The sequence below is a fragment of the Rhinopithecus roxellana genome, chromosome 10 (assembly GCF_007565055.1).
Source record: "Rhinopithecus roxellana isolate Shanxi Qingling chromosome 10, ASM756505v1, whole genome shotgun sequence".
Taxonomy (NCBI): Eukaryota; Metazoa; Chordata; class Mammalia; order Primates; family Cercopithecidae; genus Rhinopithecus; species Rhinopithecus roxellana.
Genome location: NC_044558.1, coordinates 56,913,744 through 56,930,028, shown reverse-complemented (window position 1 = coordinate 56,930,028; position 16,285 = coordinate 56,913,744). Strand labels below are relative to the sequence as shown.

Here is a 16,285-nt window from a genome sequence, read left to right as displayed (position 1 = left end):
TAAAAACTGAACAACAACAACAACAACAACAACAAAAACAACCAAAATTACAGCAGGTGGGCTGGAGGGTAGACACCAGAAAGACCTTCTAAAGAAGACAAAGTGTGAGATCCCAAGAGGAGAGGCTGGGCATTTGTGTGAGGTTGGGCTTCTCCCAGTTAACTGTGACAGGAGACCATTTTTTGCTGCCTGAATGAGGTGTTAGCTCCATCCAGGTAGATGCAAGGACAGAATGACCTGCAAAGACATGTCCTCCACACACTCCTAACCAGCAGACAGGAAATTGCTGGCCTGAAATGATCAGGGTCAAGCTGCTTCAATTAATGAAAATGGAAATGGCAACCTGGCTTGGCACAGGCCACCATGGAGGACTGTTCTGGGCTCTCAGCCATCCCTCCTACAAGCCAGGACTAGAGACAGACATCAGGCTGAGGGTCCTTGAATGAGATGTAGGGGCAGAAGAATGGACAAGAAGATGTACAGGAAAATTCTTTTGCAGGTGTTTTGTTTGTTCTCTTTTGTACTTGAGAGAGTGAGGGCCAAAATAAGGAGGGAGAGAAAGAAAGTTTCCCCAAATACATTATAATTCAACCTTGACTGGTAAGCATTGGCTCGAGCCAGGCTGGCATTAAGGTCTCTGAAGAAGAAGCAATTCATCATCCTCCAAAGTAATTTATTTCTATATCACCTGATGGTCATAGCTGGGAAGTTTATCCATGTGTCTAACCTCAATGTCTCAAGCTCCAGTTGAAGTTCTTTACTCCTTTGGAGCACTAGGGAAGAAGAGGAAACAGCTGCCCTATATCCTCCTGAACAAGAATATTCAGAGTCAAGACTTAGTCTGGGATAGGCCGCAATCTCTATTCCCTTCTTCCATTCCATCACTAGCTTCTCTACCCCAGCTGCGGCCAGGCTGCATTTCCAATCTTTTTTGATCTGCTACCTTGACACCGCCTGCCACCATCTGCTAGTTTTCCATCCCCAAAGTTAACAGATGTGTTCTGAAAGGAACCTTCACTTCTCATCTTCCACAGGGCCACGCCCAACTCTTGGCTCTTGCCTAATTCCTGGCATCTGAGCCCCTCCCCTCATCCTGTTTCCTAGCCCCTTGCAGTTGGGGCTGAGAAATTCTTGGACATATCTGACACAGTGGTCCCCTTTTGCAAATATCCACTCCGTGGAGGTGGTAAGATTTAGCAAGTGATGAGATAAGAAATCTCCAGTCACTGCCCTTTCTCACAGGCACACACACCTCCTCCCCAGACTCTGAGGGCTAATCACTTCCTCATTCAGTGTGCCCAGAGCGCTGTGTTTATAACTTGTTCACAACATGCTTTCAGCTTGATTTATACTATAATTATATGCCTGTATCTCCCAGCACTAGACAGTGAACAACGTGAGGGCAAAGAATCATCTAATTCACCTCTGTCACTCCCTACAGTGCCTAGCACAAGGAATGACACACACACAGCAGACATCAATAAATGTTTATTGAATTGAAAAAGGAAAGTGAGACCACACAGTGGCCAAATTCAAGACCCAATTTTCCTTTAAGCTATCCTGTATCAGGAACGGAGAAAAAAAAAAAGAGAGAGAGAGAGATAAAAGGCTGGGGCCAGGCACAGTGGCTCATGCCTGTAATCCCAGCACTTTGGGAGGCCAAGGCAGGCAGATCACCTGAGGTCGGGAGTTCGAGACCAGCATGACCAACATGGAAAAACCCCATCTCTACTAAAAATACAAAATTAGGCAGGCATGTTGGCACATGCCTGTAATCCCAGCTACTCAGGATGCTGAGGCAGGAGAATCGCTTGAACCCGGGAGGCAGAAGTTGTGGTGAGCCAAGATCACATCATTACACTCCAACCTGGGCAACAAGAGCAAAACTCCGTCTCAAAAGAAAAAAAAAAAAAAAAGCTGGGCATGGTGCCTCATGCTTGTAGAAAGTTTTTTCTACAAAAACTTAGCCGGGTGTGGTGGTGCATGCCTATAGTCCCAGCTACTTGGGAGGCTGAGGTGGGAGGACACCTGAGCCCAGGAAGTCAAGGCTACAGTGAGCCATGATCAGTGCCACTGCACTCCAGCCTGGGAAACAGAAGGACACCCTGTCTCAAAAAGAAAAAAAAAAAAAACCAGAGGTAAGAAAATTCTGTTTATTCACCAACACAATCCACCCCTCAGAATCTCAGAAGCATCCCAACCCAAGCACAGCCTTGGTCTCTAACAAGTTGAGTTTGTTTGTTTTGGGGTGGGACCTCCATCATTCCTCTGAATCAGAACTTGAATCACCATCACCAGGCAAAAACAACAAACTCTAGAGAAACTAGTGTTTCTGGACGGCACACAGCCAGCTCTCCCAGACCAGATTCATGCATTACTTCCATGTCTGCTCTGAATACCTACTTTGTGCCAGGTGTGGGATTACATACTGCGGAAAGAAAAAGGAGACCCTGGCCTTTGCCTTCAAGACACTCAGGACACTCCTGCCTGAACCTTGGCTGCATGTTGGTAGCATGGAGAGATTCTGTTGTAGACAGATAGCAGGATGCCCCTCGCACCTCACAAATCAAAATATCTTGAAGTGCAGCTGAGACCCTTGTGTTTTTTTAAACCTCCATAGGTTAATTCTGATTCATAGGCAAGGTTGTAAGACACTGATCTCCAGATCAGTGCTGTCCAACAGAACTTTCTGTGATAATGGAAATGTTCAATTTCTGTGTCATCCAATCAGCAGTCACTAGCCATGTGTGGCTATTGAGCACTTGAAATATGAACTGAAGAATTGCATTTTTTTCCTTAATTTTAATCACTTTGAACTAAAACAGCCACACATGGCTAGTGGCTACTGTATTGGTCTACAAAAGTCTAGATGACACCAAATTATTTCAGGTTGGCTTTAGAATAACTCTCACAATGCTGTTTTGTAGCAGCCAAAGGCTCCATTCTCTTCCACTCAGAAAAAAACAATGAACCTGTTTTCCCTGAGAACACTCTCATTTGCACTGAAGAAACTGCTCTAGAATGAATTGAAGGGTAAAAGCCAGTCTGGTGAGAGTAAGTCTGATCAGCTACCTAAGCCCCTAGACCAACTTCCAATCCCCAGACTGGAAAAAAGGCACTCCTAAGTACCCTATTTGTTTACTGTTGACATTGATTGGGGACCAAAAAAGCAGTGACATCACTTTGTGTGCCTGTTATAGACAGAATTATGCCCCTCGCCCGGCCTGATCTGTATGGTGAAGCCCCAATACGACTATATTTGGATATAGGGCCTTTAAAGAGGCACCTAAGGTTAAATTGGGTAATAAGGAGGGGGCTAATCCAGTATGACTGGTGTCCTTCTAAGAAGAGAAACACCAGGGAGGTGCATGCTCAGAAAAGGCTATGGGAGGACACAGCAAGAAGGCAGCGATCTGCAAGCTAAGGAGAGGCCTCAGGAAAGATCAAACCATCTTGATCCTGGGCTTACAAGCTCCAGAACTGTGAGAAAAGAAATTTCTGTTGTTTTAAGCCACCCAGTCTGTGGTAGTTTTGTTATGGCAGCCCTAGCAGCATACTATAGTGCCCTCAGGAAAAGGCAGGCTCAGGACCTTCATCAACCTCTCCCACAAGATGCACCCCAAGAATTGACAGCAACAGCCCCACAAGGACCCAGACCCAGCAGTGACTCTGCCATACCCAGGCCTTCAAGTCATTCTGGTCACTACTGTTCAAGTGCCTCTGTGTACTACCCAATCCTATCCCACTATCTCATCACCTAGAGACCCCAACTCTAGGCTTTCAACCAGACCTGCTATGCCCCTAGATGTCCTCCCTATGGACTCATCCCCTCCCTTCCCATCCGTTTCCCCACTGCACTCGCACTGCCTCCTACATGGTTTGCGCCTTCATCTCCTTCTATGGGTTTCCACCTATCATTGGGTATTTTCAGTGTGTGTGTTCTGTGTATCTCACTTCCCCCACTACACTTTAAATTCTCAAAGATTATTCTAGCACCCAAGGCCCTTCACAAGCTAGCTTCAATCTACCTCTTCATCTTTTTCTCCCAACTGGACCAAGCCAATAGGAATCTACTTGTATGTTGGTTAATATTAAGTGTCAACTTGATTAAAGGATGCAAAGTATTGTTTCTGGGTGTTTCTGGGTGTTGCCAGAAGAGATTAACATTTGAGTTAGTAGACTGGGAGAGGAAGACCCACCCACAGAAAAACCCCCCCAGAATGTGGGTGGACACCATCCAATTGGCTGCTAAGGCGGCTAGAAAAAGCGGGCAGAAAAAAGGTGAAAGAAGCTGACTTGCTGAGTCCTCCAGCCCTCATCTTTCTCCCATGCTGGATGCTTCCTGCCCTCACACATTAGATCTAAGTTCTTCAGCTTTTGGACTCTTGGACTTACACCAGTAGTTTGCCAGGGGCTCTTGGGCCTTAGGCCACAGACAGAAGGCTGCACTGTTGGCTTCTCTCCTTTTGAGGATTTGGGACTTGGACTGAGCCATTACTGACTTCCTTGCTCCTCAACTTGCAGACGGCCTACTGTGGGACTTCACCCTGGGTGAGTCAATCATTAATAAACTCCTTTTCATATATACATGTATCATTAGTTCTGTCTCTCTAGACCCTAATACAACTTGCCACCCCTTGAACATAACAATGCTGTTCTCTAAGTTATCCAAAACTTTCCCAGTCTTAAGGCTACCTGAAATGCCACCTCCTCCAGAGAGCTTTCCTTGATTATCTCAGCTAAATATATAACGAAATGATGGCTTCTATCTCTGTGCAGTTATTCCACAGTACCTAATCCAGTGCTCTGCAACATGGGGCACTCACTACATAGCACTGACAGCAAAAAGAGAAGGAAAGGAGTCTACAGCATGTGGAGGTTCAATACTGTAATGCAACTCTGATGCTAACTACAGGGAGTTAATGCATACCCTATGGGTTTAAGGGCATAGTCCCCAACAAGACTGCTCTCACTTCAGATGTCAGCTAAAAGCTCAAGGATCCCCAGATCACCTGCACTTCTGACCAACTGGCTATAAATTCAGGAGTTTCCACAACCCGTCCCCCACCACCCTGAGGTTGCAGAATTTCCTAGAATGACTCACAGAACTCAGGAAAACGCTATACTTATGATTATAATTCTATTATAAAAGATACAAATCAGAACCAGCCAAATGAAGACAAATATATGGTAGAGTCCAGGAGTGTCCAGGCACAGATGTGTGCCCTCTGCTCACAGAAACAGGACACCCCTGCACATCCCTCAGCACATCCATGTGTTCACCAGCCAGGAAGCTGACCAAAACCTCAGTGTCAGAAGTTTTTATATTTAGAGTTTTACCATCAGTATAATGTGGTTTAAATCATGGGCATGTGGCTGAACTCAATCACTAGCCCCTCTCCCCTCCCTGGGGATCAAGCTGATATCATCCAGCTCAAAGTCCCGGCCCTGTAACTATATGGTTGGTCATTCTGGCATGGTCAGCCTCTATCCTCAGTCAGATCTTACCATAAACTCAGGTGTGGTCTGAGATCAAATTTCAATATAAAATTAGGTGTGGCCTAAGGTCAAATCTCAACATAAATTCAGGTGTAGTTTCAGGGACCCGCCACAAAAAACAAAGATACTCCTATCACTTGGGAAATTTTAAGAATTTAGAGTCTTCGTCTCAGGAACTGAAGACAAAGGCCAAATTATTTATTATACAATGAAGAGGGGGGGATTTATATGAAAAATCTTATTAATTTTGGAAGCTGGAAATTACCTGTGTCCCAGGAGATGGGAAGTAGACCATGTGTTCCTCATTAAGGTGGTCTCAAGACCTGCTCTGCTTCCAACTTGGTTCACTTTCCCAGCCCTTACCAAAGGGGCACCCAATCATCCATTCAGCAGACATAAAAAATGAGCTGGATCCCAGGTTCCCATCTGCCCCATCAACTGTTTCTTGCAGTGTCCACGGTATCATATAAGACCCCAACAGACACTTAACAGAGACCCTGCAGGTTTGGTAAGGCAATTAGAGATCTACCAAATCTAGCCAGGCACCAGGAGCCCTTTGGGAGGCCAAGGCAGGTGGATCACTTGAAGTCAGGAGTTTGAGACCAGCCTAGCCAACATGGTGAAACCCTGTCTTTACTAAAAATACAAAAATTAGCCAGGCATGGTGGCGCATGCCTGTAATTCCAGCTACTCAGGAGGCTGAGGCAAGAGAATCACTTGAACCCGGAAGGCAGATGTTGCAGTGAGCTGACATCACACCACTGCACTCCAGCCTGGACAACAGAATGAGATTCCATCTCAAAAAAAAAAAAAAGAGAGAGATCTACTACATCCTCCCAGCTACCCAAGACAACCCCTTGCCAACAATGAAGAGGTAAGAGGGGGGAAATCTAAATGACTATCTTCCCCCTCTAGCATGCAAGAGGGGGAAGAAAGTAATAAGACAAAAGGCTTTAGGAGCTTTTAATGCTTAGTGTGAAAAAAAAAAAATCACAGGCTAGGTTCTTCATAGTCATTGATCCGTCTCTGACAAGGCAAGAATTCTCCCCTCACCCTGGCCACAGGTGGAAGCCCAGACTCTCCCCTAGCAAGGTATCCAGAATGGAGAGGTGCTACCCTTGTAGTTCAGTGCTGTGAATCCCCAACCCAGAGGCAAGAAAGCAAGACTATGTAATGAGCACTCACATGCCAGGCCCATGCAAGGCACTTTCAAGTGTTATCTCAGTTAATCCTCATACCAACCCCATAAGGTAGGCATCCCCATTTTACAGATGAGGAGCCTGAGGCTTAAAAAGGTTTATCAATTTGTCCATCAAAAAGTTCCAAGTCTCTGGCCGGGCGCGGTGGCTCAAGCCTGTAATCCCAGCACTTTGGGAGGCCGAGACGGGCGGATCACGAGGTCAGGAGATCGAGACCGTCCTGGCTAACACGGTGAAACCCCGTCTCTACTAAAAATACAAAAACTAGCCGGGCGAGGTGGCAGGCGCCTGTAGTCCCAGCTACTAGGGAGGCTGAGGCAGGAGAATGGCGTAAACCCAGGAGGCAGAGCTTGCAGTGAGCTGAGATCCGGCCACTGCACTCCAGTCCGGGCGACAGAGCCAGACTCCGCCTCAAAAAAAAAAAAAAAAAAAAGTTCCAAGTCTCAAAGCTGGGATGAAAAGCTAGGTCTTCTGACTTTCACTCTGCCACACTGCATTTTTCCTCTAATTCAGCTGCAGCCTCCCATAAGAAGTTCACTCTTAATTTCATGTCCCATGCTTTGTCTTGGTCCCTGTGAGGAAAGGGGTCAGCTGAAGGTGGCTGTTCTATAAGGATGGGTAGGTATCCTGGCAAGGTGCTTCCATGGAAATAGTAAATGTGACCTTGGAAGTTACTGTCTAGGGCACTCTCAGCTGAATGGTGTCCCGAGGAAACACTGAGGTAGAGCAGTCTGCAAGTGCAAAAGCACACCTTCTGCGGATTCCCTACAAAGTGGGGTCCCCTGAAAGGGGCAATGTTCAAAGGTAAAGAAAGCAGGAATCAGGAGGGCAAACAGGAGTAGTGTCAAAACTGCCACAGCAGGTTGGAAGACAGTTCAACAGATCAAAGAATACATTTCCCAGCGACCAGGGAGCACAGAAGGACCTTTTGCTCCAGTCCAGGAGATGTGTTGTCATCTGTGCGGCCAAGAGTGACTTCGAGGTCTTGAATGTGTCCCATACAAGGCCCCAGGGGCACTCATTTCAACAGCAGTGGCATCAGCCCCAGCTCATTCAATCTTTCCTTGGCCACTGCCTCCCAGCCCTTGTTGGCCTGTGGGTTACGGGGAGAGGGATGCAGGAGCCCTTCCACCTGGACCTCTGGCATCAAGCCTGCCAGAGCCCGTCGTGCCCGCTGCTCTGCCAGTCGCCCAACGCCCACCACCAGCCGCACCCCCAGCAGCTGCACCTGCCGGCAGAGGGCTGCATCACAGATCCGAAGAAGCTGTTCTCGCTGCTTGGCAGGCAGCTCAGCAGGGGTGAGGTTGCGCCCGCTGGGAGCCAGGAAAAGCAGAGGGCATAGATTGTGGACAAAACAGTGATGGAAGAAGACCTCAGGCTGTCCACAGAGGTTCCGGAAAAAGCCCCAGAATCGGGCACCACTCACTTCTGACTGTGGACACTCCAGTCCCAGCACTGGTCGTTTAGGATGCTCTTGGGAAGGGGTCAGCACAGGCCCCCCAATGCCCAACCAGTCCCGGACCATGCTTACTTCCCCAAAGGGCACCTGTGAGGAAGGAGAGAGACATGAAAGGCTTCAAACTGGAGACCTGAGGCCCGGGCTCTGGACCAACTGACTTCTTTATACCTTCCATGAGAATCCAGCCTGCACCCCCCACCCCCACCTTCACCCAAAGGCCTGAGACAAAGATTCTTGGCCCTATGGTTTGAACCTGTCCATCTTTTTCCATTTCTTCATTGTGAACTGTGGCCCAGAAGAATCTGTTTGCGTCTAGCCCAAGTAGCCTTTGGGACCAAGTACAGGGACTACACTGAGATATCTAGCCCTACACAGGATTTGATGGTTAGTACTGGGGACAGACAGATGGTCTGAGACAGAAAGGCAGCCAGGGTTAAAGGAGGCACAAGGACAGGCTGACCACTGTTCTCTGGGTGCCCTCCCAGCCCCAGGCCTCAGGCTGTCATTTCCATCAATCATCATTGATCACCTTTCATCACCCAGTTGGGGTCAATAAAAGCGATTGAGCCTTCTGCCCTGAAGCCTCTTGCCCTCCCCCAACTGCCAAGCACCCCCACTGAGGGGCAGTCACTCATCCTGAGCTCTGAAAGAAAAGCGGGCAGGCACTGGAGCCAGGCTCCGTTTTGAACCTCGCCTTAGCTAGGAAACAGAACCCAGGTCCCCAGAACGCCCTGCATCTCTTACATACCCACCCCTGTCAACCAGTCTCTTCTGAGGACCCAGCAGTCCTAGTCCCTCTTCTGACCCCAACCACACTCCAGGGACAGGGGAGATCCAGTAAAGGAAGGATGGGGCTGGTGGAAGGAAGGGCTCTCAGAGATAATGAGTGGCCACCTCACAGGGAAAACGAAACTACCATTAATGTGCTTGGTTAATTATGGGAAGAGATGCTGGGAGAGGGCCTCAGACCACAGGAGCCAGTATGTGTGTTGAGAGAGAATGGGGCAAGGGGACCTACACATGTCTACAGCCATGCACATGCTCCTTTCTCTCACAGCACACCCAGCCAAGCATCCACCTAGAGCCCCCCACCCCACCCACTGAGGAAGCCAAACCCTTTACCCCAGTCTGGGCCATGCCGAAAGGTCCAGGGTTCATGCCCAGGAAGAGCACTTCCTTGGGGCCCTGGCAGTAGCGAGTCACGTAGTTGCGATGTGGCTCCCATGCATACTCCAAGGGATTGTAGATGACACCCACAGACTCCGAAAACTGCAGCTGGCTCAGCTCAGCACTGAGCCGAAGCTCCTCCTCCAGGAAGCTCTCAGCCAAGCTTCCAGGGCAGGGCTGGGGCTCCATCAGGGCACCTGCAGGCTCATGGATGGACCCCAGCAGGAAAGCCTGGGGCCTATGGCCATGCCGCTGTCACCTGGGAAAACAGATGGACAGAGGCCCCATCATCCCTCAGCCACAGAGTAGGAGGGATCCATGGTTGCCAGGGCCCCCATTACCATTTCCTGGGCTCAGAAGAGACCCCTAAGAGACCACGTCAGTCATCTACCAACCACCAAGTAGGACTGAACTCATCTCAATTCACGGTAATGAAGGGCCCATTCCCTCCCCACTTCCAATATCTGTCCTCTTCACATGGCACCTGGTGAGGATAAGCCATAGCCACCAAACATCTCCCACTCCAAATCTCCTTTCCATCAGGCATAGGTCTGAGTCACTAGCTCCTGGGCTACGCCGAGCACATAGTAGGTTTTCAATAAACATTTACTGGTGGCATCCTTTCAACACCTTTAATGTCATCCTAAAAAAGAAAAGCCCAGCCAGAATGAACTGTGTTCTGGAAAGCACGGTAGTGAAGAATGAAATGCAAGTGCACAGCCATAGCCCAGAGACCCGGGAAGGCTAATTACAATAGCTTCCAGGTGGTGAGTGACTACTCTGAGCCAGGTACACCTCATTGATCCTCACAACAATCCCATGAGGTGGGCATTACTGCTCCCCTGTTATAAGTGAGGACACTGAAGCTTAGCAAGATTAAGCAACTTGCCCAAGGTCTTGCAGTTAGTAAGAAATAAAGCTGGGATTTGAATGAGCCCAATCTCTCTGGCTCAAGGCTATGCTTTAACCACCCACACCATCTTGCCTTAGATGGTTTGATCAGCCACCCTGCCAATTCTACAACCCCCTAACCCCAGCCTGGCTTCTTTCCCACACTCAGGAATACCTAGTAGGATGAATACAGACTCCTCATAGAATCTTACAAGCTACGCAGCCATGGCCAGAGCTTCAGGTTTCCACCTTCAAATACAAAGAATAATAATATCCACTTAATAATGTTGACATAAGGAAGGCCAGGCACAGTGGCTCATGCCTGTAATCCCAGCACTTTGGGAGGCCAAGGCGGGTGGATCACCTTAGGTCAAGAGTTCAAAGGGCCGGGCGCGGTGGCTCAAGCCTGTAATCCCAGCACTTTGGGAGGCCGAGACGGGTGGATCACGAGGTCAGGAGATCGAGACCATCCTGGCTGACACGGTGAAACCCCGTCTCTACTAAAAATACAAAAAAAAAAAAAAAAACTAGCCGGGCGAGGTGGCGGGCGCCTGTAGTCCCAGCTACTCCGGAGGCTGAGGCAGGAGAATGGCGTAAACCTGGGAGGTGGAGCTTGCAGTGAGCTGAGATCCGGCCACTGCACTCTAGCCCGGGCAACAGAGCAAGACTCCGTCTCAAAAAAAAAAAAAAAAAGAGTTCAAAACTGGCCTGTCCAACATGGAGAAACCCCGTCTCTACTAAAAAATACAAAAATTAGCTGGGCGTGCTGGGCAAGGTGGTTCACACCTGTAATCCCAGCACTTTGGAAGGCCGAGGTGGGTGGATCACCTGAGGTCGGGAGTTGGAGACCAGCCTGACCAAAATGGAGAAACCCCACCTCTACTAAAAATACAAATTAGTCGGGCTTGGTCATGCACGCTTGTAATCCCAGCTGCTCGGGAGGCTGAGGCAGAATCATTTGAACGCGAAAGGTGGAGGCTGCAGTGAGCCGAGATGGCGCCACTGCACTCGAGCCTGGGCAAAAGAGTAAGACTCTGTCTCAAAAAAAAAAAAAAAAAAAAAAAAAAAAAAAAAAATTGCCAGGTGCAGCAGCTCACGCCTGTAATCCTAGCACTTTGGGAGGGTGAGGCAGGCGGATCATGAGGTCAGGAGTTCAAGATCAACCTGGCCAACATGGTGAAACCGCGTCTCTACTAAAAATACAAAAATTAGCTGGGCATGGTGGCACACGCCTGTAATTCCAGCTACTCAGGAGGCTGAGGCAGGAGAATTGCTTGAACCAAAACCTGGGAGGCAGAGGTTGCAGTGAGCCGAGATCATGCCACTGCACTCCAGCCTGGGCTACAGAGGGAGACTCTGTCTCAAAACAAACAGACATAAGGATGGAATGAGATGTTATGTTTAGGTGAAGGGAGAAAAGGAAGAAATGGGAGAGGAAGAAGAAAGGGAAGAGAGAAGGGAGGCGGGAGGAAGGAGAAGGGAGGGGCAGGAGTGGAAGGAGAAGAGACAGCAAGCTTTGTAAACTGCAAAGGCCATTCCTTTGCTCCACTCCCATTCAAACCCAGTGTTCCAACCTGACCATTCTACTTACATTTTCAAAATGCCTTTCCTACCTCAACTCCCAAAACTTTGCACATACCATTTCTACAATCCAACCAAATACACTCCTGAAGTCAACCAGGACATCATCCAACAGTCATCCAGTCAACTAGGACTGTGATTCCCCAACCTGCCCACATATCCAAATCACTCCCATCCTTCAAAATGCAGCTCAAACCATCGCTTTGATAAAGTCTTCCCTCCTCAGAACAGTGCAGTATTTGCCATAGTGTCTCACCCCGACCCCCAACACAAGTAGGTCCCCTGTGAGGCCTGGGAATCTGTGTTTTGTTTTGTTTTGAGACAGAGTCTCACTCTGTCGCCCAGGCTGGAGTGCAGTGGCGTGACCTCAGCTCACTGCAGCCTCTGCCTCCCAGGTTCAAGTGATTCTCCCACCTCAGCCCCCTGGGTACTGGGATTACAGGCACGCGCCACCACGCCCAGCTAATTTTCATATTTTAAGTAGAGACTGGGTTTCACCATGTTGGTCAGGTTGGTCTCGAACTCCTGACCTCGTGATCTGCCCACCTCGGCCTCCCAAAGTGCTGGGATTGCAAACGTGAGTTACCGTGCCCAGCCTGGGAATCTGTATTTTAGACAAGCTTCCCAGGGTGATTCTGATGGTTGGTGAAGGCTGAGAACCACTGTGTATCACCATGGTTACCATCGTCTTAATGAATTCCTTTTGCCTCCCCAGCTAAACTTGGGCAGATCAAGAGCCAGGCCCTGTTCAATCTCCCTCCATAAGCCCAAGGTCCTGGCCCTTATTAGGCACTCAACAAACACCTGCTCAGCAATGTCCATCTTCTTTTTCACTTTTGTTTAAAACCACCTTCTGTGCCAGGCACAGTGGCTCATGCCTGTAATCCCAGCACCTTGGGAGGCCAAGGCAGAACTGAGTGAGGCCGGGAGTTCAAGACCAGCCTGGCTGACATAGTGAGACCCCATCTCTAAAAAATAAAAATCAACACTTTTTACCAAGGAGGCACTCCTGATGGATCCCTCTCCACTTCTATATCCTGAGTTCACTCAAGGCTCAGCTGCCCACTCTGCACTCTGCTTGTTTTCCAGGCTCTGGGTCTGTGGCCATCATATCTGCATCTCCCATGCGACAAGAACCATTGTCATTCCTTCCTCTCAACTTTCTGCCTGGGTCATCTGTGACCTCTTCTCCAAGATGAGAACTCAAGGTTGACACAACAGCTTGATAAACCTATTTTCTCACCCTAGCCTAGAGGAAGTGGGAAAGAAAAAAAAAAATCAGAGGCCCAACTTAAGAAGTCCTTCCCTGACTGATCTCAGTAGTTTTTAACTGATCGGTTGTCCAGGTGGCTACCCAGGACAAACTGGGCTCATACAAAAGCCGAGAAGGGTGCTGTGGAGAACGCCAGTGTTTCAGAGGACCTTGCTTTGCATCTCCCCATGCAACACCAACATTAGCAGATCAGCTGCTCTAGCTCTAGAATCTCAAGAGAAGTCTTGAGCCTACCTTTGACATTTAGACACTTGTGTTGGAAACAGCAAGGCTGGGGAAAAGAGTGACAAGACACTACTTTCATTGTTCCATAACTTCAAAGCCTGATCTCATAGCAAGAGCCACAGGCTGGAAGGCAATTGATTTGAATTCTACTCCTGTTTCATCTCTAAGAAGGTTCTCTTGAGCAACTCATTTAATTATCTTCCCTATGAAAATTACATATTTCATCCAACCTACCACCTGTTAACTCATTTATTTTTTTTCAATACTTATGAGTCTCTTACATGACAGGCACTACAGCAGTCTCTTGGTGAGGAAGAAATCCAAAATAAGTAAAATGTAGCCAGCCTTTCCGTAAGCTCATAAACTGCTGAAAGGGCAGATAAACAACTAACTGTAATACAGTGTGATGTGAGCTTTAATACCCAGAACAAAACACTAGAAGAATTCAAAGAGGCCGGGCGCGGTGGCTCAAGCCTGTAATCCCAGCACTTTGGGAGGCCGAGACGGGCGGATCACGAGGTCAGGAGATCGAGGCCATCCTGGCTAACACTGTGAAACCCCGTCTCTACTAAAAAATACAAAAAACTAGCCGGGCAAGGTGGCGGGCGCCTGTAGTCCCAGCTACTCCGGAGGCTGAGGCAGGAGAATGGTGTAAACCCGGGAGGCGGAGCTTGCAGTGAGCTGAGATCCGGCCACTGCACTCCAGCCGGGACGAGAGAGCAAGACTCCGGCTCAAAAAAAAAAAAAGAAGAAGAAGAATTCAAAGGAGGAACTTTTAAGTTCTACCCAAAGTCGCCCCAAGAGCCAGAGGCTTAAGAAATGTAGATATTTTATAAAATACAGTGTCATATTACATTAAGCACAAAGGCAGTGGAGTTGGACCCCGCGATAAGGCTGACCACCAAGGCCAGACTTCAGACTGATGTCAGACTTCTCTGACATCAAATCCGGGAAGTGAGAAAGGAATCAAAGACACATATGCACTCCCCTGTCCCTTGGAGTGGAGTCCAAGGGACAATAAGAAATACCCTTAAACTAAATAATAATAATAAAGCATAGGCTGGGCGTGGTGGCTCACGCCTGTAATCCCAGCACTTTAGGAGGCGCAGGCGGGCGGATCACGAGGTCAAGAGTTCGAGACCAGCCTGACCAACATGGTGAAACCCCGTCTCTACTAAAAATACAAAAATTAGCTGGGCATGGTGGCGCGCGCCTGTAATTCCAGCTACTCAGTAGGCTGAGGCAGAAGAATCGCTTGAACCCGGGAGCCGGAGGTTGCAGTGTGAGCCGAGATCGCGCCATTGCAGTCCAGTCTGGAAGACAGAGCAAGACTCCGTCTCGGAAAAATAAATAAATAATAATAAAGCATAAATTCAAAAAGACCATTTCATCTGGTTCCGAAGGGGCCGACTACTAAGGCACCATACAAAACCTCCGGGGGCGCCCCTGGAAAGCCTTGATCCTGCAGACCTCCCAGGCGGTTTCATAGGCTGGGCTCTCCCTGCACTGAGTCTAACCCCATACGGAGAGACGGACCCCAAAACATAGAAATCCTGACTACCCTCTCGGCTCAGCCCCGACGACCCTCGGAGCCCTCAACTTCCCACAACCCGACGTTCCCACCCTCCTACTTCCTCACCTGGTCCAGCTCCCCATCCCGTTTCCGGTTCCTTTCCCCCGCAAACCCAACCCCCGGCGCTAAGGACAGTGGGAGTCGTAGTCTACATTGTTTAGGGAACGAGATTGGCGTGCCCGCGGCCACTTCCGCCGGAAATGCTCAATCCCGGAAGGCGCGCTAAATTAGCTCTAAACATCGCTGGGAATTGTAGTTTAATCTTTCCATCAGCGTTAAATCAGGAAGTCTTGAGAAGCGAAAGGCCAGAGGCTGTAAGTACCTAGGAAATCCTGAGTTCTATCCCTAAAGGGCATCGCCCTTCCAAAAGTTCATTCACATTTTTCCCAAAGGGATTACAAATCAGGAAGCTTCAATCATCCCCAATCCCTCATCCACCTGAGGTATTAACAATACCTAAAGACCATTTCTAGGCCCCCTGCCACCCTGGGTATAAGAGACCTCTCCTTTGCAGCCTGCCATTACTGTATATAGAACATCCACGAAGACATTTCTGGTAACTCCTAACAACTCTTTAGCAAGGAGCATCCCCCATTACTGTCCAAACCCATCTCCAGAGTGTCACCATTTTGACTTCTTTCTCTGCCTTGCTATCTGCCCAACCCTATAACCTCAGTATTAGTCAAGAGTTTTCCAGAGAAACAGAACTAACAGGATATCTATCTATATGAGGAGATTTATTCCAAGAATCGGCTCACAGGATTGTGGAAGCCAAGAAGTCCCACAGTCTCCTGCTCTGCTGTCTATAAACTGAAGAACCAGAAAAACAGGTGGTATAATTCAGGAAAGTCCAAAGCAGGGGAGGGGGCTCACTGCTAAGTCGCAGAGCCTGAAGGATGAAGAACCAGGAACTCCAATGATGTCCAAAGGCAGGTAAAATAGATGTCCCAGCTCACCAAGAAAGAGAATTTGCCTTCCTCCACCCTTTTGTTCTACTGGGCCTCCAAGGGATTGAATGGTTCCCACCCACATTAATGAGGGTGATCTTCTTAACTCAGTCTACCAATTCAAATGCGAATCTCTTCCAGAAACACTCCGCAGACATATCCAGAAATAATATTTTTTCTGGCTATCTGGGTGTCCCTTAGCCCACTCAAGTAGACACATAAAGTTAGCTACCACTCTTCCTTCCAAATCTTCTCCCTCAAATACGTTGTCCAGGAAAGTCCAAAGTATTTGGACTTTCTAGGAAGAGTGATCAATCCTAATCCCATGGCTGCACCCAGCAGTCCATTCCCCCCACCCCCATTCCCCTCCCATTCCCCCATCCCAATATCTGTATCCAAATCTGTCCTATTCCTAGTTTTGTTCTTATGCTCTATCTGGGTCTGGTTCTGTGTCCTGACTCTAAAACTTTC

At 48.5% G+C, this 16,285-nt stretch overlaps 1 protein-coding gene across 3 annotated transcripts in view; it reads right to left on the bottom strand.

The window, feature by feature from the left end:
* Nucleotides 1-15,011, bottom strand: part of SMUG1 (single-strand-selective monofunctional uracil-DNA glycosylase 1) — a 72,213-nt gene extending 57,202 nt beyond the window's left edge. The window contains exons 1-5 of one of the 3 annotated variants that reach the window (XM_030938730.1): nt 14,934-14,965; nt 12,793-13,045; nt 10,391-10,464; nt 9,280-9,583; nt 8,125-8,244 (exon numbers count right to left, since the gene is read on the bottom strand). In XM_030938730.1, coding sequence (XP_030794590.1) covers nt 8,125-8,244; nt 9,280-9,513 — 354 coding nt within the window. In that variant the 5' untranslated portion in view covers nt 9,514-9,583; nt 10,391-10,464; nt 12,793-13,045; nt 14,934-14,965. Of the gene's footprint in view, nt 1-7,076; nt 8,245-9,279; nt 9,584-10,390; nt 10,465-12,792; nt 13,046-14,933 lie in introns of those variants that run through there. The other 2 variants (XM_030938731.1, XM_010373871.2) reach the window with 2 other exon arrangements.
* Between the last annotated feature and the right edge of the window lie 1,274 nt (nt 15,012-16,285).